Genomic DNA, 27,531 nt, shown 5'->3' on the forward strand with positions numbered 1-27,531 from the left:
CAAATTTCTTGAAGAATTCTCCACTTTCTTGCATATTCTTCAAAGCTTAATTTTCTTTCTAGCTTGAGTTTGGTACATTACAATGTCTTATAAACTGTATTTCCATACAATGCTCTATAACCTCTGTCCAAATACGCTAAGAAGAAAGACCACATAGGCTATTGCATGGGAAATTGTGAATGACATACACAGGCGAGGATTGACATATATAGATGCTACACTTAATACTGCCAATTTCATGAAAGGAGAGATATCATATTTACTTTCTAGAGAAGCAAGGCGGCTTTGGAATTGGTCAAAAAGTTAAATCTGCTCCTTGTGGAAGTAGCTATGCTTATTGAGCTGTACTCTTCTAAAAAATGTTAGTAATAACTGCAATATCTCAATGAGATTTCTTGTGGTGGGTAGTGTTATTGCTTACAATTTCTGGAACAGATCTTGTGCCAGCTGTTCATGCTTGTAGTTGTCTTTAATTAGTGATTAGAAAATCAATCCAATCTGCCTTCCTAACTGCAGGACCATTAGACTTTAATGCAGCAACGAATGCTACATCTGGTCAAGCACAAAACGTATCTATGGACTCGTCCACTTCACCAACATTTGGAAAGAACTATGACTTTAATAGTGTTGCCAATGAACCTTTGGTGTGGTCAAGGGATGTCAATGTCTCAGACTCCTCCATACTTGGATATCCAAGAGCTCCTGCATTTGGTGTTTCAAGCAACTCACACTTTGGCACCCCAAGACTTGATTCATACTCATTTGGCCAACCAACAGTATCTATGTCAGGGGGCAAAGGTTAGCTCTATTGTCCATTTTCTCATGTATTGGAGCAGATTAATCAACATTTTGAGGGAGAATTTTGTTCTCTAATCTGTATGCTCTGTATTGATCTGAAATCCCTGCTGAGCTTTTATTAAATGCTACTGAGTACGAATTATTTCTACTTCATGATTTTGGATATTATAAATGTTCAATCTTGATCAAATTTGCAAACCAGGAAAAGAAAGTACACCACCTTTTTTCAAGAGCTATGGTTTTGGGAAGTCAGCATTTGACATTAATCGGAAAGGAAGTAGAATAGCATCATATATTGCAACTCCAGAGAACAATATCACAGGACCCAGTGGTGAAAAAATTCAATCCATTTGTGGAATGCAGACTTATAAAGATAAAAGCCAGGAGGAGTTGAGGTTTGAGGACTACCAGTTAGGTGATAAAGGTATACTTAACTTGTTCTCTTATGTGATTCAGATTAAGTTTTCTTCAAATATATTATTGCTACCTTTATATGTGCTTATCTTTCTGCAATTAAGTTAATTTCAAACAAATTCTTTGGTCTCTGTCCAAGTACACTCAGAAGAAAGACCATTTAACCAATTGGTATCTTCCATGAGGTAATTTAAAAAGGCTGTCCTCCTCCCACCTGAGAAAATGAACTTGCCTAATATTTCATTCTTCCCCAGGTTACGCAATCCAAAAGATAATTCAAAAATCTGGGCATTTGACCATTAAGCCAAGCTATTGTATGGCTGTTTGGGTGCATTTTGGGGATGATTTCACCATGGTGGAGAAGGCAACAGTGGTGGGAATATTTGGTTGCCTATGGAAGACGAATAATCTTTTATAATGAATGTCCACACTGGTAATGAGCTTAAAATGTACCTGGTGCACATGCATGTCCATCTTTTGAATGATTCAGCACATTGTTTATTTGGTTTTAGTCATTTGATTAGGTGTAGAACTGGAGACATCAACAGGATACATATGACTACTCCAATTGATATTAGATAGTTGTAGGCTTGACCAAGAACAACCTGCAGTTTTTTTTTAACCAGGAGTAACCTAAACTTCACATTGTACATGCATCTTTGGAGCACAGGTGATTTAACAAAATGCTTTGTTTGATTTATTTTTAATGAAAAGGCTAAAAGAGAACAAAACTTACCAATCAAATAAAACAAAGAGGGAGAGCAGAAATTGAAATATGGAACTTCATATGAAGTCACAGTCAAAATGCAAAAAGGTAACAGTGAGTAATTCAATCAGGCTGACTGTTTTCAGTACATAAAAAATGAGAGCATGTGAGTAGGAACAACGGCCAAAGAATGCCAAAGCAGAAGAATAGAATTAGGAAGGAGTTGTGTCCGATGCATGAGGAGTTTATACAATCCTAAAAATCTGAAAAATGGTGCTAAAAGAAACTGTCCCGATATTCAATTTAAGCTCAATTGAAAGGCGTCTGAAAGAACCAAGTCACAACGACAAAAGGTGGGTTGCTGTGAATTTGTGATGCTAGGCTCAACTTACTGAGTAATGTTGTAGCACTAATAGCATGCTTTATGTCAGAACATTAATTTATTAGAGTGCTAAAAGAATGTTAGTTACTTCGTCTGACAAGTGAAATAGCAAAATAGGAAAGAGATTGCAGAGATCACAACTACTAGGGTACAACATGTCAGTTAACCAAGTAATCCTCCTCTAAACATGACAAAATAGAAGTTTACAGAGAACTAGGACCGAAGGATGCACAGACAAGTTAATAAAACATTAGTCTTCATCTTCTTTTTTTATGACAAGGGAACCCACCTAGGAATGATCTACAAACACTATTTGAATATGTTATTCCCATGATTTCTCTGCCAAATGGATTAAGTACAGCTTTCTTTCTCGCCTGTGGTCCAGGTGAGGAATGGCATATATAGATGCTACACTTATACTGCTAATTTCATGAAAGGAGAGATATCATATTTACTTTTCTAGAGCAGCGAAGCGGCTTTGGAATTGGTCGAAAAGCTAAATCTTCTCCTTGTGAAAGTAGCTATGCACATTGAGCTGTACTCTTCTCCAGAAATGTTAGTAATAACTGCAATATCTCAGTGGGATTTCTTATGGTGGGTAATGTTATTGTTTACTATTTCTGGAACCAATCTTGTGCCAGCTATTGATGCCTTGTAGTTGTCTTTAATTAGTGATTAGCAAATCAATTCAATCTGCTTTTCTAACTGCAGGAACGTTAGCCTTTAATGCAGCAATGAATGCTACATCTGGTCAAACTCAAATCATATTTCCGGGATCATCCACTTCACAAACATTTGGAAAGAAATATGACGTTAACAGCGTGGCCAATGAACCTCTGTTTTGGTCCAGAGATGCCAATGCCTCAGGCTTCTCCGCATTTGGATCTTTACAAGCTACTTCATTTGGTGTTTCAAGCAACTCACACTTTGTCACCCCAAGTTTTAATTCCTATTCCTTTGGCCAACCAGCAATATCCATGTCAGGGATCAAAGGTTTGCTTTTGTCCATTTTCTCATGTGTTGGAGCAGATTATTCAACAGTTTGAGGGAGAGTTTTGTTCTGTAATCTAGATTAGATGAGCCGATTGATATAAGATCATATACCGTTCAATGTGCATTATTATATGCTCTAAAATGATCTGAAATCAATGTTGAGCTTTTGTTAAATATTACTAAGTACCATTTATTCCTACTTTATATTTTTGAATATCCTGAGTGTTCAATCTAAGATCAAATTTGCAAACCAGGAAAAGAAAGTACAACATCTTTGCTCCGGAGCTCTGGTTTTGGAAAGTCCGCATTTGGTATTAACCAGAAAGGAAGTAGAACAACATCATACATTGCAACTCCAGATATAGATAGCACATGTCTCGATGGTGGAGGAATTCAATCCATTTGTGGAATGCAGACTTATCAAGATAAAAGTCAGGAGGAGTTGAGGTTTGAGGACTACCAGTTAGGTGATAAAGGTATCCTTAACTTTTTCTCTTATCTGTAGATAACAAAGAAATCTACCTTGTATCTCATTAACATTTTTATACTTCATGGGTGAATTTGCAGGTCAGGAATGTGGTTCTTCATTTAGTGTTTCCGGCGCACAGGGATTTGGTCTCATCAACAACACGAGGCCTTTCATATCACCAGTGTTAAACCAATCAACTGTTGATCAACCTTTTTATTCCCATTTTCCAAGTACATTTGCACTGGAAAGATCAGGGGTTGACTCTCTATCAAAAAATGCTACCTCATTTACGAAGGCCCAACAGTCCATTTCCCATATATTTCCCCCAAACCAATCATTGTTGAACTCTTGTGGCACTAGAAATAGAGTGGAATCTACTGCCTCAGATGCTTCTTTTTCTCCGTGGAACAATTCAAATCAGTTTGCACCTTTTAAACCAGCTTCCAGTTCTTCCGCTGCCTCCACCTTTTCTCCATTAAGGAACCCATTGTCTTTATCAACATCTGCCCCTCTATCTCCATGTTCAGTCTCACCTTCCACATATCCTTGGTTAACTAAGTCATCAGTTCCTGATTTTGATCAGAAGAACTCTTTTTCTCCCACTCCTGTTTTAACTACAGGAGGCGCTTCACAATCCACATTATGCTTGAACTGCCTAAAGCAGTCACAGCCTACTTCAGCAGGACTTTCTAATGTTTCAAGCACTCCACTTGCAGCGAATCAAAATACTGTAAGTGTTTCTGAACGTATATGCAATTAGATCTCATTTATATATCTCCGCCATTTGCTTTCTGTCATAAATAATATAAAAGGCACCTTGTGGTCTATAAAATCGGTGAAGCACTTCTATTGCGGTGTTGTACATCTAAGTTGTTGCCCACTCTTGCAGCCTCTGTTCTTTGGTCCTCTGCAGCCAGAAATGACTCCTAAACTTGGAGCAACACTCCCAACAACCAACGCTTCTCACCCAACAACAGGTACACTTACTGCAGTATGTTTTGCTCTTTTTGATGTCGATAGTATGTTGGATTGTAATCAATGTAACTAATCCTCCTGGCACCTGTTTCCTGTAAGAAGGTGCTAGTTGCTCAGAAATTGGACAAGGAGTTGATCAGCAGCCAAGTATGAATGGCCAACAGTGAGTATCAAACTTAACTATCTGTTCTTTTACTTTACTTCGTGTGTTATTAATTGCCTAATTTTGACTTCTAGACTTCCCTCACATTCTTTTTATTTCTGCTGCCTCAGTTATTACTGCACAGTCCTCTCGTTTTAGTTTGATCGTTTTATTCTTCTTGTGTCTCTTCTTTTTCTTGCCTCCGAGATCTTTCTTTTTGTACTTTCTCATGCACCAGCTATACCTTAACATATTTTCAGGTCTTACTTTCCGATAATCATGGAAGTCAAGCCATCACCAAATATGCCTCCTGCTGAAACACAACCCTCAGTCCAAATCTCAGTTGAGCACCCGTATTTGGAAACTTCCATCCAGTATGGAATTTCTAGTTTACCTGTAAGTTTCACATTTCTAAACAAGTAATTATAATTAATGTTGCTCCTGGATGTGTTCACTGTTCTCAAACCAAGTATCACACTCACTAGAAGTTACATGATGTACTGGGAATCTGGGATGCCTCGTTACTATTGTTATAATGTTATGCACCTTGAAAGACAGATTTATTTGTCACTTTTATAATGTTGTATATTTATTCTTTCATGTCAAGGTAGATGTAACTGTGTCTAGTTGCTGGGGCTTTATATTTGTTTGGCTATATACTAAATAAATTCCAGTATTTCTCCAATCAGATATAAACATCAGTACAGTTGTCCAAATTCCAAATTAAATCTTCAAAGTATCAGGCATGATTATGTTTTTATTAGCTTCACTATATTGGTTATGCTTAAGGTGAAAACATCAGTTGTAGGCTATTATGAAAAATTATCCTTTTGTTGCTTGCAGGTTTCTAACAACCCTGCTCCGGTCAGACGAAGATCTTCTTTGATAATTCGACATTCATCTCTAAGTCACCATAGGTTGCCACCTCAGAAATACAAACCTACAAGTGATAAACCAAAGGTGAGAAGTATAATTTTATGTGAGACTTGTTTAGTAGTTCGTGGGCATGCTTTGGTTGATGGACCAAAAGTTTAAGTTGCAATCATATGCAAAGATTTGCAAGTATGGGTATCCTTTCGTTGAAAAAATACAGGACAAAGTCCATATTTTCCTCTAATCCAAGTAAAACACTGAAAAATTTAACAGGACTATAATATTTGTTTATGTAGGTACCCTTTTTCATGGATAAAGAAAACGCTTCTGGTGTACTAAGGACAGAAGTCATCATCATTCCAAGGGAAAACCCAAGGGACTGGGTTCGTCCTACCACAGAATCTCCACAAGGGGCTGATTCATCTATGGACAGTAAGCTTTTTTTTTTTTAATGAACATATGCATGCATGCCTTCCTTTCATTGATTGGTTCAGCTGGATTCTAATAGATGCATAAGTCAATTGTCATAGTTACATGTAATGTTTTAGTTAGTGGATTACTTAAATATCAAGTACCATTTTATGTCTGCTCCATCAAGATCCCATTTCCTTAAAGCTCAAAGCCTGGAATCTCTAATAGTTCAAAATTAAAACCAAGTAACTTCACTGATTGGTGATTCGTTTACAAGATCATGGACACTAGAAAATTATAATTTTGTTATCTATTTGATATATCCAAGGATATACAACTTGACTTTTGCTATTTTAATTCTAAGAATTAAGAACCAAATTAACCAAGTTTGCTATTTAATTGTGTAATAATTCCTTTTTCTGTTTAAAATGTAGGGATGCATGATGGAGACAAAATTGTTCATAATCCCAAGTTAGAGCCTGAAGAGACACATCATGATAATTGTGGCGATGATAAGGATGTGGATGGCATAATGCCAAAGCTTCAACGTGCTGATTACTACACAGTTCCTCCTATAGAGGAGTTGCTATCAAAGGAGAAGGAAGAAGCTGGTTTTTGTTGCCACGTGAAGGACTTTGTGGTAGGAAGACATGGGTATGGAAGCATCAAGTTCTTGGAAGAAACAGATATCCGGAAGCTTGATCTTGATTCTGCTGTTCATTTCAACCATCGCGAGGTGATCATCTATATGGATGAGAGCAAGAAACCTCCAGTTGGACAAGGCCTCAACAAACCAGCTGAGATAACTCTCCTTAATGTCAGATGCATCAACAAATCGACTGGGAAGGAGTACAGAGATGGACCAATGGTCAACAAGTACAAAGATATGCTTATTAAGAAAGCAGTAGAACAAGATGCAGAATTTGTTTCTTATGATCCAGTGGAAGGGCAGTGGAAATTTAGGGTATCACACTTCTAATTGATTTTGTGGCATAACCAAATGTTTGAATTTTAAGATGTCCTCCAACTGATATTTTTAGAATTAGCTCACTTTGATTTTGTCCCACTCTTTTACGCACTTTTGTTCCCAGTGAGCCAAGTTGTTATCACTGGATTTCATTCAAAGTTTACTCATTTTGTGTATATCTCTTGCAAAGTTTTCTGCTTTTATCTCCAATTATTCTTTTCTTATTTCACTTGTTTGTGGGTAAATAGTTCTAATGAATCCTCGTATTAATGAATGCATTCAGGTCCCTATTCTTATTCAATTTGTTAAGACACTTTACAAAAATTTCTGTTATTTAATTTTGAGGTAAAATACTGATAATAATATTTGACACAGCCTGGAATACAAAGCGTAATCACAAAATCAGGGAACAACCAAACACCATAACTTCCTTTCTCATTAGCAATCAATAGATTCAATGTGAACTTGTAAATAGTTTTTGCTAATTATGTTTGAACTTATTATTAAAACTAGAGGGGAGTTGCCCGTGCTGCGCGCCACGCACGGGCCCAATATCTATTTTACTGTGATGAACTTTAATTTGTGAGTAAACCATGACACACTTGTCTTTGTAAAGCCCATTCGATTAGATTATGTTCCCCGTGGGGACAGTTTTTGTCCATCATTCGACAGCCTGTCAGCATTTTTAGAAGAACAACCCCGAAACTGTATACGTCACTTCTGGCGGTTATATGACCCACACATGAGAGGTGACAATCAGAAGGTGAGAAAACAATTACTCCAGGCTATCAGAGCAGAAAGGGGAGGTTTCAAAGCTGAAACATTTAAACCGAAAGACGTAATTCTTGAATAGGGATAAATAACAGAACAATCCAAATAGCATTACACTTCCAATTTCTTTCAAAACACATAGTCTCGAGTATGAAAGACTTGCAAATTAGACATATAGACGACTATCAAGAACTGAAAAGAGGAGATAACTCTTAAGAGAAACATTACTGAAATATATATGCCAAACGCTCTGACAGAAACAAATTTGGGTGAGCAGGGCCATGTCCATACAGAAACGGTTGGAGCAAATTGAAAATACAACAACAACATATATGAAGGTAGAGAGGTTGTTACCAATAGACGCTCAGTTCAAGTAAAGCATAACAACAATTAGGAGTATATTGAAATTGTATATTACCTGTGGCCATATACTCGGGAGCTCTAGTAGATACATGGCTTTTACGGTCAATTGGCCCATCCTTTGCCAATCCAAAATCAGAAAGCTTTGCATTGTAATTCTGTCAAACTTCTAGAAGACTAAATTTCAAAGTAGTTCCACATACAACATCAAGCAAAATGTCAGATGATTTGAAATCCCGATATATAACTTTAGCTTTTGGGCTATCCGGAGATTCCATGACAGTGGTTGGAAATAAGTACTGCCTGTTCAAGATGTACCATAAAAATCCTAATATGTACCATAAAATTTTTGATGCACTCCACTCAAAAGCTGCCAATGAAATAGAATATAGTGCTGTATATTATTGCCTGTGAAAACACATACGGAAACTCAATAGCAACCTGCATAGAAAAGTGGAGCACTGTTAAGAATACCGAAGAAAAAAGAAGTTTTTTTTAACTGTAAAGGAAACAGAAATAGGGGGACACCTGAGCAAATGCAAATGGTAAAGCTGAGTACATCCCTGCAGCTTTCTTTCGGTATGAAACAAATCTTTCAACGGAAACAAATGGTTGGACAACAGTGCTATTTGTAATATATCAATAGTTACAAACAATATGATCACGACAAAAGACTGTAAGTACCACAGGACAAGCCATGTTCGCATGAAAAACGGATATGTGAAGTACCAAAAGCCTGCTACTCAAATAAGCACTTACGATTATCCAAGAATCATGAATCCACATGCACCTGAGTTTGTTCCAAGAAAAACACAACCAACTACTGCTGCAAGTGAAGATTCAAAAGTGGCTATTGATGTTGATTCTTCCACATGGTTGAATAATTTTGTCACAATAGGATTTAAGGCGAAGAAGAAACAGGCGACAATTCCAAAAGCACAGAGGTTCCTCCTTCTTATGCAACTATGAGCCGGTGTGCTATTGATTTTCTGTACTTGGAAATATCATTTGATACTAAAGAATGTCAGTCCAGGTCCTGCTGAATAGGTGCCAGGTGACTGGTTGCTGTTAATAATTTCGGAAAACTTACAAGGTCTTAGAAATCAAGCGCACCCACAAATAAACAAGCATATGAAACACACTGCACTGCACCCACAAATAAACAAGTCGAACAAATTTGAGGAGCAGTAGAGACACACCTTCAACTAGAAAACAATAGGCTTCTTCCGATATTGCTCACAAAGATTGTACAAATCTGTGGAAATCAAATACGTATATGAAGCACGGAGTAGAAGGTAAAAGATACGCAACATCTAAACTTCTAACCATTCCCTCTAGCCTCTGAAGACTACATAACCTTCACTAGTGAAGACAAAGAGCGTCAGTCAATGTTCAATCTAAAATTATGTATACTGGATCTGAGGTAAATAGTACTGAACATTCAGAGGTCAAGAAGAGAAACTTAAAGGTGTGTCATACTCGGTAGTCGAGTTATACATCTATAAATAAAATACAACTGAAGTAACCTAAATTAAATGACAATACCGAGCCAGGAGTCAATTTTCACATTGATTTAACATAATATAGATTATCCACTGGAGTGATGTGTGATGCATAGTTTGAACAATTTGAGACAAGATGTCACCTATGTTGTGACCATGGAGGTTCCAGTAAGTGTGGTGAGACAGGTTAATCGGAGTGGCCTTGTTTAGTGATTTTGCCTCAAATTTGACACTACGTTTGTAAGGATCTTTCAATGCATAGGTACCAGAGACAAGGAATTAATGGACTGATTCATCAATTCATTCATACCTTTCTTGGAACGGACACTAAGATTTACCCTCTTCGCCATCATAACTGTGGTAGGTTAGAGTTATGTGAGGACATGGACCATCTTGCACGTATTTGTTGACTCGCTTACAGTTCACAGATCCTTACATAATTCAGATGAAACATTGTGTGTAATACCATTGAACAAATGTTATGGGACATGGACAATTCACCTTGTTACTTACATATCTTCAGACTGTTGCACCAAGTCCATGTCTTCAGCAGTGAACTGCTTTGGAATATGTATAGTCAGCATATGTTAAGACAAATCAGAAAAACTAAATAACCAATCCTTTTGTCATAAAAAACAAAAGTACGTACCTGTTCAAACATATTAGCAACAGTTTCCAATTCATTCGGAATTCTCAATTGCCTATAGCCCAAATTGAGATAAATCCTCTACCTGAGCGAACAAAAGAGAGTGGAGTCGTAAGGACTAAGGACAGAACAGATAGAGAGAGAGAGAGAGAATCAAATAGCATTTAAATTGGAACTACCAGTAAACTAATAGTGAAAAGCAAAACAAGGAATCAATACATAGTCATTTCTAAGCAAAGCTTGGGATCCAGAATGCTCCTTCTCAAGTAACTGATTGGTATACAGAATCAATAATTCGTTTATCACTTTCTGCAGCACAAATTTGGACTCAACACTGAAAACAAATCCAACTAAAGGAAGATTTTCAACATGATGGAGGCCTGAATTTTCAGTATTCCAAGTCAAGTATCTATCAGGCGAATACTTTAAACCAAATGAACAATACTGTAGAAATATGAGATTGTTAACTTTCCTTTCATGTTTTATCTCCTTGAACAAAATTTAAAAAATCATTGACCAACCACCACCTTGCACCAACGAAGAAGATGTGCTTTAAGTAATATCACACTTAAGATTTGGCTGCAGCGGACTAATATCACAAAAACAAGAAGCAAAGTCTCCAGAAGTTTTTTCTCATTACTAACATGGAGATTAATATAATGACACACTCTATCCTTCTCTTTCTTCAAATACTCTTCTACCTGTGTTAGCAAAGCATGAGTACCACAATTTAACCGGGCAACATAAAGCAATAACCAATTGTTTATGGAGAAAATTATAAAAATGAGTTGTACCTTCAACGTATAATCTGAATAAGAATCTTCCATGATCCAACTTGAAGCTTTTCGAGTATCTCTAAGCATTGCATCTTCAAAGTCATTCACATAATACTCCATTTTCCCCTTCCAATTCCAACAAATACATCAAAAGAACGTTCTTTAATAAAGTTGTATCAATCTGCTTACCCTCACAATCTTTTTCAATCTGATATCAGCTAACTCTTAATCAGACCCTCATAAACTACCAAATAGTATCACAAGAATTGGGGTCAATAAACTAGTTTAGGTATAAAACTTGCAAAACGGTGATAAATTAAGATTTTTTAACCTATTCACTCTATACCAAAAAGACCTAAAATCACATGCACTAGTTGCAATGTTGATGGGTGCATATTTGATGAGTCCACAATTTGGACTCATTTAGGGTATTTTAATAGATTTAGTGTCCTTAAACGCATATTTTGTGCCAATAACTGATGTAAATCCATGATTTTCAGGTATTTGGATTGAGGAACAAAGCATGGACACTAATGAGCAAAAAGGAACAAGGCAGCTTAAAGAACGAAAAAAACAGGGCCTGATGATCGCCTAACCCATTGGGCGAGTCGCCGAATGCTTAAAGTTCCAGTGTGCCAAGCCCTGAAGGAGAAAATCGAGTCGGTGATAGAAAGGAGAAGTCGGCGAGTTGCCGAACGGTTCCGCGATGCAGTGCCAGATCGCCCAAAGTCACAGAACTTGAAGATGCTGATGGCCAAAGCAAAAAGGTGATGGGATTGACCAAAGGGAGGATCACCGAGTGGATCGGCGATCCCGACTTATTGCACCGAATAGTCCTTCGCAGTATATTTTTGGCGACTATAAATACATTTTAAAATTCTTAATTTAGTATCCAAGTTTTATTATTATTCAGTTTTCAAGTTTGGAACTTAGAACTGAGAGTATTGAGACAATATTTTCCTTAGCATTGAAGATTTGAAGATTTCCATTTTTGAGAAATTGGAAGTGGGTCTTTGAGATTCTTCAACCTTGACCTTTGTAAAGATGAAATTAATCGTACCTAGTTGATGGAAACACAATTTGGTAACGATTTTTATCTTTTTATGATGTCTAGCTAAAATCTCAATTCTTGGGGTGTGATTATGTGATTATGGATTGATTTAGGTGTTGGGTATTGTTAATTGATAGTTTAAATGTTGTTTAAAAGTGATTTCAATCAGTAATTGTGGTTTAATTTAAAGGGTTGTAGTTGCAAATGCAACTCTAACTTCGTGTTTTTGGCTTACTTGAGAGAGAAGTTTTAAAACCAAGATTACTGATTTGATGGTCTGTGGGTATTGGGTTGTCATGGGTTCAGCTCGAGAGAGTGAATCCTAAACCTTTTTCCACATATTTAGCTCGAGAGAGTGAATGGACTAAATTGTAGGCTGTTCTTAATTGCTGCTTATTGGTGTTCGAGAGAAACCAATTTGATTCAGGGTAAATTGTTCGAGAGAAAGTTTACCCCCACTAAAGTCTAGCTTAGTCACTGATTTACAGCTATTTACTATTAGTTGCAATCACCCATTTATCTACCTTAGCCCATAATCCAATCATATCCCAAGAACCCGTCTCTTTACTTGTTTATTCGTGTTATTTATTACTGTTGTAGTTGATAATTACAATCGAAACCCCCCATATTTGACACTTGTGTCACCCTTAATTTGAAATATGCTTTTATTCGTAAATGTCTTTACCTATGATTGACTTCAACAAATTTGCACTTGGCTCCTGAATCTTAAGCACGTACCACTCCCTGTGGGATTCGACCCCAACTCACTTAGTTGGGTTATATTACTGACTAACGATCGTTGGCACTTAGAATTGGAAGAAGTGTCCTAATACGTGAAATCAAAATGGCGCCGCTGTTGAGGAGTGGTGTTGGTTAAGATTCTTTAGTTAAGTTGAATTTTGTTCTTGTTAGTCATAGTTGAATTTACTTAATTTTAGTTTTGTTTTGCTTGTTTGTGTTTTGAAACAGGAAGTATGGGTGTGAACGGTAGCAAAGTAGGTCATCAAGATGGCATCGGTAACCTCAACGATGTCAACGAGCCTAATGCTAATGACCCCCATCTTATGGGTGGTATTGGTGTCATTCGTTTGCCCCCAGCCGAAGGGAATGCGGTGTTCCACATCACAAGTTCTATGTTGCAACTCTTGCAATTGAAGAGGATATTCAGTGGTTTGGCTCATGAGGATCTCCATGAGCATATTAGAAATTTCGTAGATGTATGCGGACCGTTTTCCTTAAGAACATATCCCAAGAGTAGGTTCGGTTGAGATTGTTCCCGCTTTCTTTGATGAGAGAAGCATGTAAGTGGCTGGCTGAATTGCCACATGAATCAATCACTTCGTGGGAGGAGTTAGTCACCGCATTTCAAGTGCGATTTTTCCCTCCTTCGAAGATGATGACTCTTCGGGACAACATTTAGAGCTTCAAGCATCTAGAGGGTGAGCCAATTCATGAAACTTGGCTATGATTCAAGAAGTTGGTGCTCTAATGTCCAACTCATGGCTTGCCTGACAACGTGTTGCTGCAGTATTTTCACCGGAGCCTTGATTCAGTAAACAAGGGTGTTGCTGACCAACTTTCTCCAGGATGTTTGATGCAACAACCTTATCTGATAGCGGCTCAGCTCTTGGATGGCATGGCCACAATCAATCGGGCATGGTACACCCGTGAAGATCAGGTCTCCTCTCTCATATTCAAATTGACCAAAGAGCAAATGGAGAAAGACCACGAGAGGGACCAGAACATGGCCAAGATCATGACACAACTTGACATTTTTTTGAAAAATATCATGGGCTGGTGCTCGGAGTGTTAATGCCGTGGGTGTCGGGTGTGCTAATCCTGATGAGGCAAAGTTTGAGGCTTTGTACAGCGAAAAGGTGAATTTTCTAGCCAACCAATGTGGTGGTTATCGTTCAAACTACCCGAGGCAGTGTGGTAACCAAGGTTGGAATAGGGATGAAGGTTGGAAGGATCATGATCGAGAATGGAGGGATCAAAATCCCAATTGGAAGGATGGAGAGAAAGATATATATGTGCCTCCCCATGAGCACCAAAAGCCAAAGGATTCGGAAGGTTGCCGGTCGGAGGATATGCTTTCTCGTATCCTCAACAAAGTTGAGGGGTCAGATAAGATTTTGAAAGAAATGAAAGAAGATGTGTCGACCCTTAGCCAGACTGTTACCTCCCATTCCGTTTCGACCAAGCAGTTGGAGACCCAAATGGGTCATATCTCATCTTATTTAAACTCGAGACAGCAAGGGGGGTTGCCTAGTGATACTATGGCCAACCCCAAAAATGAGGTTTGAGTGTGAATTTGCGTCGTGCCACGACGTTAACTAAGGTGCTGCTTGAGAGGCAACCCAAGTTTTTGTTTTCTTTTTTAGTTTGAAATAATGGTGTGTTGATTGTGCAGATAAAAATGTGAAAGGTGTTTCAAAAGTGCAGATTGACGAGCTAAAAGTCATGTCGGCGCATCACTGAAGAGGTCGGCGAGCCCAACTTGAACCGCCATTTGACTCAAGATATTTTCAAATTGGAGTCTGTAAAACTCGGCGAGCCTATGAGCTGATTGGTGAATCGCCGATCGGGTCGGTGATCACGATCTAGTTCGTCGTTTGGAACCCCACAATAACTGAATGTCCTGTAAAACTCGGCGAGGTAAGTGCCCACTCGGCGAGTAAAACTAATGTCGCCGAATAGGCAAGAACTGGACTGTTTTTAAAGGCCAAAGGTTTACACTTTCAAACTTTTTCACTTTCTCTCACTTTTGAACTTCCCAAACTCACACCCGCACTTTAGTATTCAATATTTTTGCATTTTTACCACATTTTAGTCGTCGGATTTGTGTTCTGAGTGGATTATTTTGCCGCGTAGCGTTTCAATTTGTTTAATCGACATCTAAGGTTGGTTTTTCGAATCCCGAATCTTAATTTAACAATTTTGTACTCATTTGCAATGATCTTATCTTAGTGATGTGTGTTGGGCCTCTTTGATCGTAATTGTATATGTGTGTGCTTGTGTTAACTTGAATATCGTGCCATAAATGCTTAATATTTGTGACTTTGTGACTTTAAATTGGTTTAAATTTGTGGGATTGTGCTTGCTTGTTGTTGGGTTTAGTCGGGTAAAGTTTAAGTAGCCCGTATTTGTGCCAGATGACGTATTTTACCCAATGATGGAGAGGTTGACGTCATTCTTAAGGGCAAAAGTCGTAAAATGGCCAAATTTGACCAAACCGGGAGAAGTCTGAGCATCCTGGGGGCATGGGTGTAATGGGTCTTAGTTTAATTTGATAGGTGCATGTTTTGATTTTGTTTTCGGGGGCTGCGTGGTTGAATTTGAGAAGTTGGATTGAAAGTAGGCACGTTAGGTCGTTTGGCGAGCTGGATCGAGCTCGTCGAACCACTCGGCAGTTCGCCAAAGTTTCACATATCACTTTTAATATCATGTTAAATGTGAAGTTTGGTTCTGTAACTTTCGGTGAGAAGCCTGAGGTTGTCGAATGGACTCGGCGACTCACCGAAAGTCCTTTTTGATCGCCCTTTGTCTGCGCCCCTGACCTTTAATTGCATTGTAACTTTCGGCGGGCTATTCCTTGCTCGCCAAAAGCTGTCGGCGATTCGCTGAAAAGCCTTCCTATAGCCGACATGCCAAATTCTTCTAAGATCTTTGAGCTAATCCTTTTAGCGAGCCCGATCTTGCTCACCAAAGAGATTCGACGAGTCTGTCTGCAATTGTGTTTTGTGCTTTTGTTTGAATTGTTTCTAACTCTTTTCCTGATATTTTTGCAGATATGGTTAGGACTAACCTAGACATGCCACCCTGCAAAAGAGCGCGGGGTATTGTGATAAGTGAAAGGGGAGCAAATCCTCCTAAAAAGGGCAGAACAGAGCCTCTAACAGGAGGCAAGGGCAAATGCAAGAGGCCTGCATCTGAGGTTCCTGAGCACAACAAGGAGATAATGTCTGCTGACTCCCGGGCTGCATTATCGGAGCCGGAGGACGATCAGACCCTACAGTCCCGATGGATAGAGCTGTGTGCTAGAGCTCGTCCTGACCCATCTAGGGTCCCAGCTGCTGTCACTCCTCCTGTAGCTGATACAGTGCCAGCTCTGGCACCTCCTGTGGCTCCAGTGCCACATGTGGTTCCTCCTCCCCGACTCCTTAATAGATTGAAAGCAGATGAGTTGCGGACTATTTTGGAAGAGAAATTGTTATCTACAGAGGGCCTTGAGGGTAAATACTCTGATGTAAGGGACACCCTCCATTACCACCAATTTGAGCAGTTCCCCAGGCCCCGAGGCCCCTATATTCCTTCATGGGTCTGGGAGTTCTATTCAACATATGGTGAATTAGTTCCAAAGAGCAAGAAGAAGGCTAGCGAGTTCAGACCGGTTAAGTCGGTCATGGTCCGGGGTAAAGAAGTTGGATGCAATAGCGAGTACATCAATACTGTACTTGATAGGGGTCTTGGAGCTACGGATGAATATGAGGGTTTGCCGGTTACTCAGTCCTTGGACGACTTGAAGGGCTGGTTGGCTCCATTGATTTTCGATACCACCCCGAGGTGGATCGAGGCAGGGGTCTCCATAGAGAAAAGGATTTGAGCATTGCTGCTCGGTTCTGGTTTGGCTTCATTAGCAGTACCATAATGCAATCCCAGAACGAGTCCATTCTGCGCCACCCTAAGGCAGCCTGCCTTGGAGCTATCATATCCCGGAGGAGCATTGACTTGGGACTCCTCATAGAGCAAGAGATGGCCATGAGGGCCAAACAGATGGGATAAAGAAATGTCACAATTTCATCAAGTTTCTTCCAAGAAAAGGGCTAAGGCTCAAAGGGTGTTCAAGCGAAGTTCAACTACTCACCAGGTAGGCCACAAAAGAGGTATAATGTCAAATTGTGACCTTTCTTTATCCCACATCGTTGCCTAAGATCATCTAAAGGTCACATTTGCTTTCTGTCATAAATTATATAAAAGAAACGTTGTGGTCTATAAAATTGGTGTAGCACTTCTATTGTGGTGTTGTACATCTAAGTTGTTGCTACTCTTGCAGACTCTGTTCTTTGGTCCTCTGCAGCCTGAAATGACTCCTAAAGTTGGAGCAACACTTCCAACAACCAACGCTTCTCACTCGTCAACAGGTACGCTTAGTGCAGTATGTCTTTCTCTTTTTCAAGTTGATAGTATGTTGGGTTATAATCCATTGTAACTAATCCTCCCGGCACCTCTTTCCTGATAGAAGGTGCTAGTTGCTTAGAAATTGGACAAGGAGTTGGTCAGCAGCCAAGTATCAATGGCCAACAATGAGTATCAAACTTAACTATCTATTGTTTTACTTTACTACATGTGTTATAAAATGCCTAATTTTGAGTTCTAGCCTTTCCTGGCATTCTTTTTATTTCCGTGGCCTCAGTTATTATTCCAGTCCCTTTTTTACCCGATCATTTTATTCTTCTTCTTTTTTGCCTCCGTGATCCTTCTATATGTACTTTCTTATTCACCAGCTATACCTTGACATATTTTTACTTTCTGAATGAAGCCATCACTAATTATGCCTCCTGGTGAAACACAACCTTCAGTCCAAATCTCAAATGAGCACCCAAATCTGGCAACATCCATCCAATATGGAATTTCTAATTTACTCACATTTCTGAACAACTAATTATGATTAATGTTGCTCCTGGATGTGTTCACTGGTCTCAAACCAAGTAGCTTACTCACTAGCAGTTACTTGATGTACTGGGAATTGGGATGCCTCATTACTATTGCTATAAATGTTATGCACCTTGAAAGACAGATTTCTTTATTACCTTTATTATGTTGTTATTGTTGATGCTTTCCTGTCAAGATAAATGTAACTGTGTCTAGTTGCTGGCCTAGAAAGATTATCATTTGTTATCAATTTGAGTATATATATATCTGAGGATATAAAAGTTGACTTGCTATTTAATTGCATAATTCCCTTGTCTGTGAAAAGTCTAGGGATGCATGACAGAGACAAAGTTGGTGATAAGCCCAAGTTAGTGCCTGAAGAGATGCATTATGATAATTGTGTTGATGATTATGACGTGGATGGCATAATGCCGAACCTCCAATGTGCTGATTACTATACAGTTCCTCCTATGGAGGAGTTACTATCAAAGGAGAAGGAAGAAGCTGGTTTTTGTTGCCACGTGAAGGACTTGGTGGTAGGAAGACATGGGTATGGAATCATCAAGTCTTGGGAAAAACAGATGTCGGCAAGCTTGATCTTGATTCTGCTGTCCAGTTCAATCATCGTGAGGTGATCATTTATATGGATGAGAGCAAGAAGCCTCCAGTTGGACAAGGCCTCAACAAGCCAGCTGAGATGACTCTCCTTAATGTCAGATGCATCTACAAATCGAATGGGAAGGAGTACAAAGATGGGCCAATGGTCAACAAGTACAGAGATACGCTTATTAAGAAAACAGTATAGCGAATGCAGAATTTGTTTCTTATGATCTAAGTGGAAATTTAAGGTGTCACACTTATAATTGTGAGCTCAAATTTTCTTGGCATAACCAAATGTTTGAATTGTAAACATGTCCTCCAACTGATATATTTTTACAATTTGCTCACTTTGGTTCCCATTGATCCAAGTATTCATCGCTTCAAAGTTTTATATAGATTTACTTCTTTTGTGCTTATAGTCACATTACAGATTTTAGACATCCAAGTATAGAAATACTGAAAGCTCATCTGTCACATGTGTTAGTTTTCATGTATTTTCTGTCTTATATGGAATGTGGAGTAGTCTTTCAAACATGAACTTTCAAATAATTTCTAAAGATGTGATAGGCCAATAAATTAGTAATTAGTATTTTTTTAATATGTACTATATCCCTCTTATATGATAAGATTATTTCTTCGTCCTGTTTTGTAAATTTAAAATTTTGGTTTTTTTTTATATAGTATAGAAACTTATAGGATTTATATCTCAAATAGTGTTATAAAGTTTTATTGCTGAAAAAGATATCTTTTTTATACAAACAAAATAGTGAAGCAAGAATAAGAAACTCAATTGATGATTACCAAATAGATCTACTAATTGAAATTAGTCATTGAATCAAAGAAGTTCAAAAAAATATATTCAAGTGTGAGAAGGATCAATTATATATATCCCTAAAATTTTGTTTTAGAAGGATCAAATATGGATGGATACATGATTTAAAAAAGAATTAAAAAAAAATAACTTCAAATTAATTTCTTCACCTTTGTTAGATGAAAAAGTATTCTAGGTCATTTGTGTAACGATGGAGTTATATGCGAGCAAATTTTTAACGAGGATATATCAATTTTAAATCGCAAAGTTGAGGAATATACCACACCATTTTTCCTATTTTTTAAATAATCTTTTAAGTTAAATTTGAGATTTTCTTCTTCCTGCATAATGTATTGTTTAGATTTAAAATTATTTTATCTGTGACGTACAAATTAAAATAAATAAAATAATATATATTGGGTTTGAGCTTTTGTATATAGCTTATTAATAATTGAGAGAAAGAAAACGTATTTTTAATTAATATATGAGAAGGATATTAGCTTAAACAATAAGCTGAAAAGGATATTAGCTTAAACCCCAAGCAATACGCTAACGGTTTGACAATCAAAAAGGACTCTTCTTCTTTGTTTTCTCTGTCTCAAAACATGTCGCTATTCACCGCTACAAGTAAGTAAAATTTCGGCCTTTTGATGCACTGTATCCTGTGTTTATGAGTTTTCGTAAATTTTCTTTGATTACTTACATGTTGGTTGCGGTTACGTGATAGTTTATGTGGTCGGTCCAATCTCCATATACATTATTCTTGAGAACAAGAATTTGTTCTCATATACATTGACAACACACTTCTCAATTTTTCCACTTTCTTGCATTCTTGAATCTTGATAGCTGATTCTGGGAATGTTGCTCTCTTCCTTTTTCTTGGTTCCTTGTTTATGCTTTCTCTGTGGGTCTTCCATATTGGTTCTTAGTTAGTTGATAAATAGTTTATATGCTGATTCTTGAAACTGTATTGACAACACAAGTTTTAATTTCTCCACTTTCTTGCATTCTTGAATCTTGATAACTTAATCTGGGAATGTTGCTCTCTTCTTCTTCCTTTTTCTTGGTTCCCTATTTATGCTTTCTTAGTGGTTCTTGCATATTAGTTCTTGTTAGTTGATATATTGTTTATGCCGTTTAATTTCCAGTTCTCTAAATTCATTATATATCTGTTTCTATATATTGATAACAATTTTATCCCAAGAGTACGTTCTTGGTATTAGTTAGTACACATAGACTACGTACCAGGTTGATACATTACTACATAAGTATATGAATCAATGTAGTTGAAATCAGGATCAACAATCCATGTAACGTGGATCCAAGAAAAGAGGCATGACGTAGATTACGATTCTTGATAACAAGAATCTGTTTTCATAAAAGGAGAGAGAGATCATATTTACTTTTTTAGAGAAGCAAGGCGGCTTTGGAATTGGTCGAAAAGCTAAATTTTCTCCTTGTGGAAGTAGCTATGCATATTGAGCTCTACTCTTCTAAAAAAAATGTTAGTAATAACTGCAATACCTCAGTGGTGAGATTTCTTATGGTGGGTAGTGTTATTGCTTACAATTTCTAAAACCGATCTTGTGCCAGCTATTCATGCTTGTAGTTGTCTTTAATTAGTGTCTAGAAAATCAATTCAATTTGCTTTCCTAACTGCAGGACCATTAGACTTTAATGCAGCAATGAATGCTACATCTGGTCAAACACAAAACGTATCTATGGGCTCGTCCACTTTACCAACATTTGGAAAGAAATATGACTTTAATAGTGTGGCCAATGAACCTCTAGTGTGGTCCAGGGATGTCAATGTCTCAGACTCCTCCATACTTGGATATCCAAGAGGTCCTGCATTTGGTGTTTCAAGCAACTCACACTATGGCACCCCAAGACTTGATTCATACTCCTTTGGCCAACCAGCAGTATCCATGTCAGGGAGCAAAGGTTAACTTTATTGTCCATTTTCTCATGTATTGGAGCAGATTCGAGGGAGAATTTTGTTCTGTAATCTATATGCTCTATATTGATCTGAAATCCCTGTTGAGCTTTATTAAATACTACTAAGTACTATTTATTTCTACTTCAAATTTTTTGATATCTCAAGTGTTCAATCTTGATCAAATTTGCAAACCAGGAAAAGAAAGTACACCTTTTTTCAAGAGCTCTGGTTTTGGAAAGTCAACATTTGGCATTAATCAAAAAGGAAGTAGAACAGCATCATATACTGCAACTCCTGATAACGATATCACAGGAACCCGAATTCAATCCATTTGTGGAATGCCGACTTATAAAGATAAAAGCCAGGAGGAGTTGAGGTTTGAGGACTACCAGTTAGGTGATACAGGTATACTTAACTTGTTCTCCTATGTGGATTCAGATTAAGCTTCTTCAAATATGTTATTGCTACCTTTATATGTGCATATCTTCCTGCGGTTATGTTAATTTAAAACAAATTCTTTGGTCTCTATCCAAATATACTCAGAAGAAAGACCACTTAAGCTATTGTATGGGAATGATCTACAGACACTCTTTGAATATGTTATCCCCATGATTTCTCTACCAAATGGATTAAGTACAGCTTTCTTTCTCGCCTGTGGTCCAGGTGAGGAATGACATATATAGATGCTACATTTAATACTGCCAATTTCATGAAAGGAGAGATATCATATTTGCTTTTCTAGAGCAGAGAAGCGGCTTTGGAATTAGTTGAAAAGCTAAATCTTCTCCTTGTGAAAGTAGCTATGCACATTGAGCTGTACTCTTCTCCAAAAATGTTAGTAATAACTGCAATATCTCAGTGGGATTTCTTATGGTGGGTAATGTTATTGTTTCTATTTATGGAACCAATCTCGTGCCAGCTATTGATGCCTTGTAGTTGTCTTTAATTGGTGATTAGCAAATCAATTCAATCTGCTTTCCTAACTGCAGGAACATTAGCCTTTAATGCAGCAACGAATGCTATATCTGGTCTATCACAAAACATATATCCGGGCTCATCCACTTCACAGACATTTGGAAAGAAATATGATGTTAACAGCGTGGCCAATGAACCTCTGTTGTGGCCCAGAGATTCCAATGTCGCAGACTTCTGTGCATTTGGACCTCTAAAAGCTTCTTCATTTGGTGTTTCAAGCAACTCACACTTTGGCATCCCAAGTTTTAATTCCTATTCCTTTGGCCAACCAGCTGTATCGATGTCAGGGATCAAAGGTTTGCTTTATTGTCCATTTTCTCATGTATTGGAGCAGATTATTCAACAGTTTGAGGGAGAGTTTTGTTCTGTAATCTAGATGATCCGATTGATATAAGATTATATTCCGTTCAATGTGCTATTATATGCTCTATATATTGATCTGAAATCCATGTTAAGCTTTTCTTAAATAGTACTAAGTACCATTTATTCCTACTTTATATTTTTGAATATCCTGAGTGCTCATTCTTTAGATCAAACTTTCTAACCAGGAAAAGAAAGTACTTTGCTCCAGAGCTCTGGTTATGGAAAGTCCGCATTTGGTATTAATCAGAAAGGAAGTAGAATAGCATCATACATTGCAACTTCAGATATAGATAACATATTTCTCGATGGTGGAGGAATTCAATCCATTTGTGGAATGCAGACTTACCAACATAAAAGCCAGGAGGAGTTGAGGTTTGAGGACTACCAGTTAGGTGATAAAGGTATCCTTAATTTGTTTTCTTATCTGTAGATTACAAAGAAATCTACCTTGTATTTCATTAACTTATTATACTTCATGGGTGAATTTGCAGGTCAGAAATGTGGTTCTTCATTTGGTGTTTCCGGCACACAGGGGTTTGGTGTCATCGACAAAATGAGGCCTTTCATATCACCAGTATTTAACCAATCAACTGTTAATCAACCTGTTTATTCCCATTTTCCAAGTACATTTGCAGTGGAAAGAGCGGGGATTGACTCTCTATCAAATGAAAATTCTACCCCATTTTCGAAGCCACAGCAGCAGTCCATTTCCCATATATTCCCCCCAAACACGTCATTGTTAAACTCTTGTGGCACTGGAAGTAGAGTGCAATCTACTGCCTCAAATGTTTCTTTTTCTCCGTGGATCCATTCAAGTCCGTTTGCACCTTTTAATCCAGCTTCCAGTTCTTCCACTACCTCCACCTTTTCTCCATCAAGGAATCCGTGGTCTTTATCAATATCTACCTCTCTATCTCCATGTTCAGTTTCACCTTCTATATATCCTTTGTTAGCAAAACCATCAGGCCCTGATTTTGATCAAAAGAACTATGTTCCTCCCACACCTGTTTTAACTACAGGTGGCGCTCCACAATCCACATTTTGCTTGAACTGCCTAAAGCAGTCACAACCTACTCCACCAGGACTTTCTAATGTTTCAAGCACTCCGCTTGCGACGAGTCAAAATACTGTAAGTGTTTCTGAACTGATATCCAATTAGATCTTATTTATATATCTCTGCCATTTGCTTTCTGTCATAAATAATATAAAAGGCACCTTGTGGTCTATAAAATCGGTGAAGCTCTTCTATTGTGGTGTTGTACATCTAAGCTGTTGCTACTCTTGCAGCCTCTGTTCTCTGTTCCTCTGCAGCCAGAAATGACTCCTAAAGTTGGAGCAACACTTCCAACAACCAAGTCTTCTCACCCATCAACAGGTACACTTAGTGCAGTATGTCTTGCCATTTTTTATGTCGATAGTATGTTGGATTGTAAACAATGTAGCTAATCCTCCCGGCCCCTGTTTCCTGTAAGAAGGTGCTAGTTGCTCAGAAATTGGACAAGGAGTTGGTCAGCAGCCAAGTGTCAATGGCCAACAGTGAGTATCAAACTTAACTATCTATTGTTTTACTTTACTTTGTGTGTTATTGAATGCCTAATTTTGACTTCTAGATTTTCCTCGCAATCTTTTTATTTTTGTTGCCTCAGTTTTTACCCCACAGTCCCGTTTTAATCTGATCGTTTTCTTCTTTTGTGTCTCTTCTTTTTCTTGCCTCCGAGATCTTTCTTTTTGTACTTTCTCATGCACCAGCTATACCTTAACATATTTTCAGGTCTTACTTTCCGAGAATCATGGAAGTCAAGCCATCACCAGTTATGCCTCCTGCTGAAACACAACCTTCAGTCCAAATCTCAGTTGAGCACCCGTATTTGGAAACATCCATCCAGTATGGAATTTCTAGTTTACCTGTAAGTTTCACATTTCTGAACAAGTAATTATAATTAATGTTGCTCCTGGATGTGTTCATTGGTCTCAAGCCAAGTAATCATACTCACTAGTAGTTACATGATGTACTGGGATACCTCATTACAATTGATGTAATGCTATGCACCTTGAAATACAGATTTATTTATTACCTTTATTATGTTGCAATTGTGGATGCTTTCCTGTCAAAGTAGATGTAACTGCGTAGAGGCGTATCTAGGAATTCGTCAAGATGGGTGCACGAATACGAAAAAATGCATCTTAAATATAAATTTGATAAGTTTGACTTTTAGGTTCTTAATATGAACCATTAAATTTTAAAAATAATAGGTCCATAATATATAATACTATTAGTTTTAAATTTTAATATACACATTTGATTTAATTATATAAAAATCTTATAGTGCAAAGTTTTTTAGGAACTTCCAATGTAAGACGCTTGAAAATTTTGAAAGATTAAAGGAAAAAAAACAAAAGAAAAATTAGTTGAAACGTCAAAAGTATAATCGATAACCACTTGGGGAGGTGTTACTCAAAAGGACAAGATAGATATAAGACTTAAATTTTTATTCTTACTTAGAGAGGTGGTCTCAATCATTATTGTATTATTATGTGATACTTTTAACGTGGGTTCACACATCTATATTTAAATTTTTTTTAAAAATACAACACTATTATATATGATCTAGAGAGGGGAGCATGGGTTTCACGTGAACCACGGCACCCCCTCTAAATACGCCCCTGTTAAACTGCGTCTAGTTGCTGGATTTTGGCTTTATATTTGTTTGGTTTTACTGCATCAAGCAGGTTTATATAAATAAATTTCAGTATTTCTCCAATCAGATATAAACATCAATATAGTTGTCCAAATTCCAAACAAACTCTTCAAAGTATCAGGCATGATTATGTTTTTATTAGATTCACTATATTGGTTATGCTTAAGGTGAAAACAACAGTTGTAGGCTATTATGAAAAATTATCCTTTTGTTGGTTGCAGGTTTCTAACAACCCTGCACTGTTGATAATTCGACATTCATCTCTAAGTCACCATAGGTTGCCACCTCAGGAATACAAACCTACAAGTGATAAACAAAAGGTGAGAAGTATAATTTTATGCGAGACATGTTTAGTAGTTCCTGGGCATGCTTTGGTTGATGGACCAAAAGTTTAAGTTGCAATCATATGCAAAGATTGCAAGTACGGGTATCCTTTCGGTGAAAAAATACAGGACAAAGTCCATATTTTCCTCTAATCCAAGTTAAACACTGGAAAATTTAACAGGACTATAGCATTTGTTTATGTAGATACTCTTTGTCATGGATAAAGAAAACGCTTCTGGTGTACTAAGGACAGAAGTCATCATCATTCCAAGGGACCGGGTTCGTCCTACCGCAGAATCTCCACTGGGGGCTGATTCATCTATGGACAGTAAGCTTTCTTTTTTGATAAACATATGCAAGCATGCCTTTCTTTCATTGATTGGCTAAGCTGGATTCTAATAGATGCATAAATCAATTATCATGGTTACATGTAATGTTTTAGTGGATTACTTAATATCAAGTACCATTTTATGTCTGCTCCATCAAGATCGCATTTCGTTAAAGCTCAAAACCTGGAATCTCTAATAGTGCAAAATTAAAATCAAGTAACTTCACGGATTGGTGATTCGTTTACAAGACTTTGGACACTAGAAAAACTATCTTTTGTTATCTATTTGAGTATATCCAAGGATATAAAATTTAACTTGCTACTTTACAAGTCCAAGAATTAAGAACCAAACTAACCAAGTTTGCTATTTAATTGTGTAATAATTCCCTTTTCTGTTTAAAATGTAGGGATGCATGACGGAGACAATGTTGGTGACAAGCCCAAGTTAGAGCCTGAAGAGATGCATCATGATAATTGTGGCAATGATAAGGATGTGGATGGCATTATGCCAAAGCTTCAACGTGCTGATTACTACACCGTTCCTCCTATGGAGGAGTTGCTATCCAAGGAGAAGGAAGAAGCTGATTTCTGTTGCCACGTGAAGGACTTTGTGGTAGGAAGACATGGGTATGGAAGCATCAAGTTCTTGGGAGAAACAGATGTCCGGAAGCTTGACCTTGATTCTGCTGTCCAGTTCAATCATCGTGAAGTGGTCATCCATATGGATGAGAGCAAGAAGCCTCCAGTTGGACAAAGCCTCAACAAGCCAGCTGAGATAACTCTCCTTAATGTCAGATGCATCAACAAATCGACTGGTAAGGAGTACAGAGATGGACCAATGGTCAACAAGTACAGAGATATGCTTATTAAGAAAGCAGTAGAGCTTGATGCAGAGTTTGTTTCTTATGATCCAGCGGAAGGGCAGTGGAAATTTAGGGTGTCACACTTGTAATCGTGAGTTCAAATTTTCTTGGTTGGTTTTGTGACATAACCAAATATTTGAATTGTAAAGATGTCTGTCTTCCTGCTGATACTTTTTGACAATTTGCTCACTTTGATTTAGTCCCACTAGAACTCCCACTTTTTTATGCACCCCGTTGATCCAAAGTTGTTATTACTGAATTTCTTTCAAAGTTTACTCATATTGTGGATCTCTTGCAAAGTTTTCTGGTTTGAGCTCTCGGTTGTGGTAAGTTATATCTCCTCCAAGTAACCTTTCTTATTGTACTTGTTTGTGGGTAAATAGTTATAATGAATCCTCATATTGATGAATGCATTGATCAGGTCCTAGCTAGATATTCTTATTCAATTTGTCGAGACTGTTTACTTGCCTTGATGCTGCATAGTCCGCCATTTTGTTTCTAAATGTTCCTTCCATAGGTACGTTTTGTCTTTGTTGCTCAGACTCTTCAAAAATGTCAATGGGTGCTTCTTTTTTTCTTTTCTTTTTTTAAATTAAATTTTGGACTCATTGTCCATATTATTAATTAATCAAACTGGGCCATTTTCCATAATACAAAAAGGACTGGTCGGCCCAAAAGTGACCAGACCAGGTAAATATACCAAGCTCCACCAATTGGATTTCCTAAATGAGCATATTA

The 27,531-nt window shown here is 37.6% G+C and overlaps 1 protein-coding gene and 1 pseudogene across 2 annotated transcripts; both read left to right on the forward strand.

Moving 5' to 3' along the window:
* Nucleotides 1-1,040: 1,040 nt before the first annotated feature.
* LOC125821981 (nuclear pore complex protein NUP98B-like) lies at nt 1,041-26,935 on the forward strand. 2 transcript variants are annotated; one of them, XM_049501347.1, is made up of 13 exons: nt 1,041-1,222; nt 3,012-3,293; nt 3,530-3,769; nt 20,965-21,246; nt 21,437-21,646; nt 22,231-22,512; nt 22,765-22,980; nt 23,071-23,708; nt 23,867-23,954; nt 24,055-24,115; nt 24,351-24,486; nt 25,807-25,930; nt 26,338-26,935. In XM_049501347.1, exons 1-13 carry the CDS (start codon nt 1,156-1,158, stop codon nt 26,880-26,882), a joined length of 3,171 nt encoding a protein of 1,056 aa, XP_049357304.1. In that variant the 5' UTR covers nt 1,041-1,155; the 3' UTR covers nt 26,883-26,935. The 2 variants fall into 2 exon arrangements, with proteins under 2 accessions (XP_049357304.1, XP_049357305.1); XM_049501348.1 differs by lacking the exons at nt 1,041-1,222; nt 3,012-3,293; nt 3,530-3,769 and adding an exon at nt 19,924-19,929.
* LOC125821982 (nuclear pore complex protein NUP98A-like) lies at nt 18,356-18,754 on the forward strand (annotated as a pseudogene).
* Nucleotides 26,936-27,531: the final 596 nt, after the last annotated feature.

The sequence above is a fragment of the Solanum verrucosum genome, unplaced genomic scaffold (assembly GCF_900185275.1).
Source record: "Solanum verrucosum unplaced genomic scaffold, falcon-dt-bn FXZP01000103.1, whole genome shotgun sequence".
Taxonomy (NCBI): domain Eukaryota; kingdom Viridiplantae; phylum Streptophyta; class Magnoliopsida; order Solanales; family Solanaceae; genus Solanum; species Solanum verrucosum.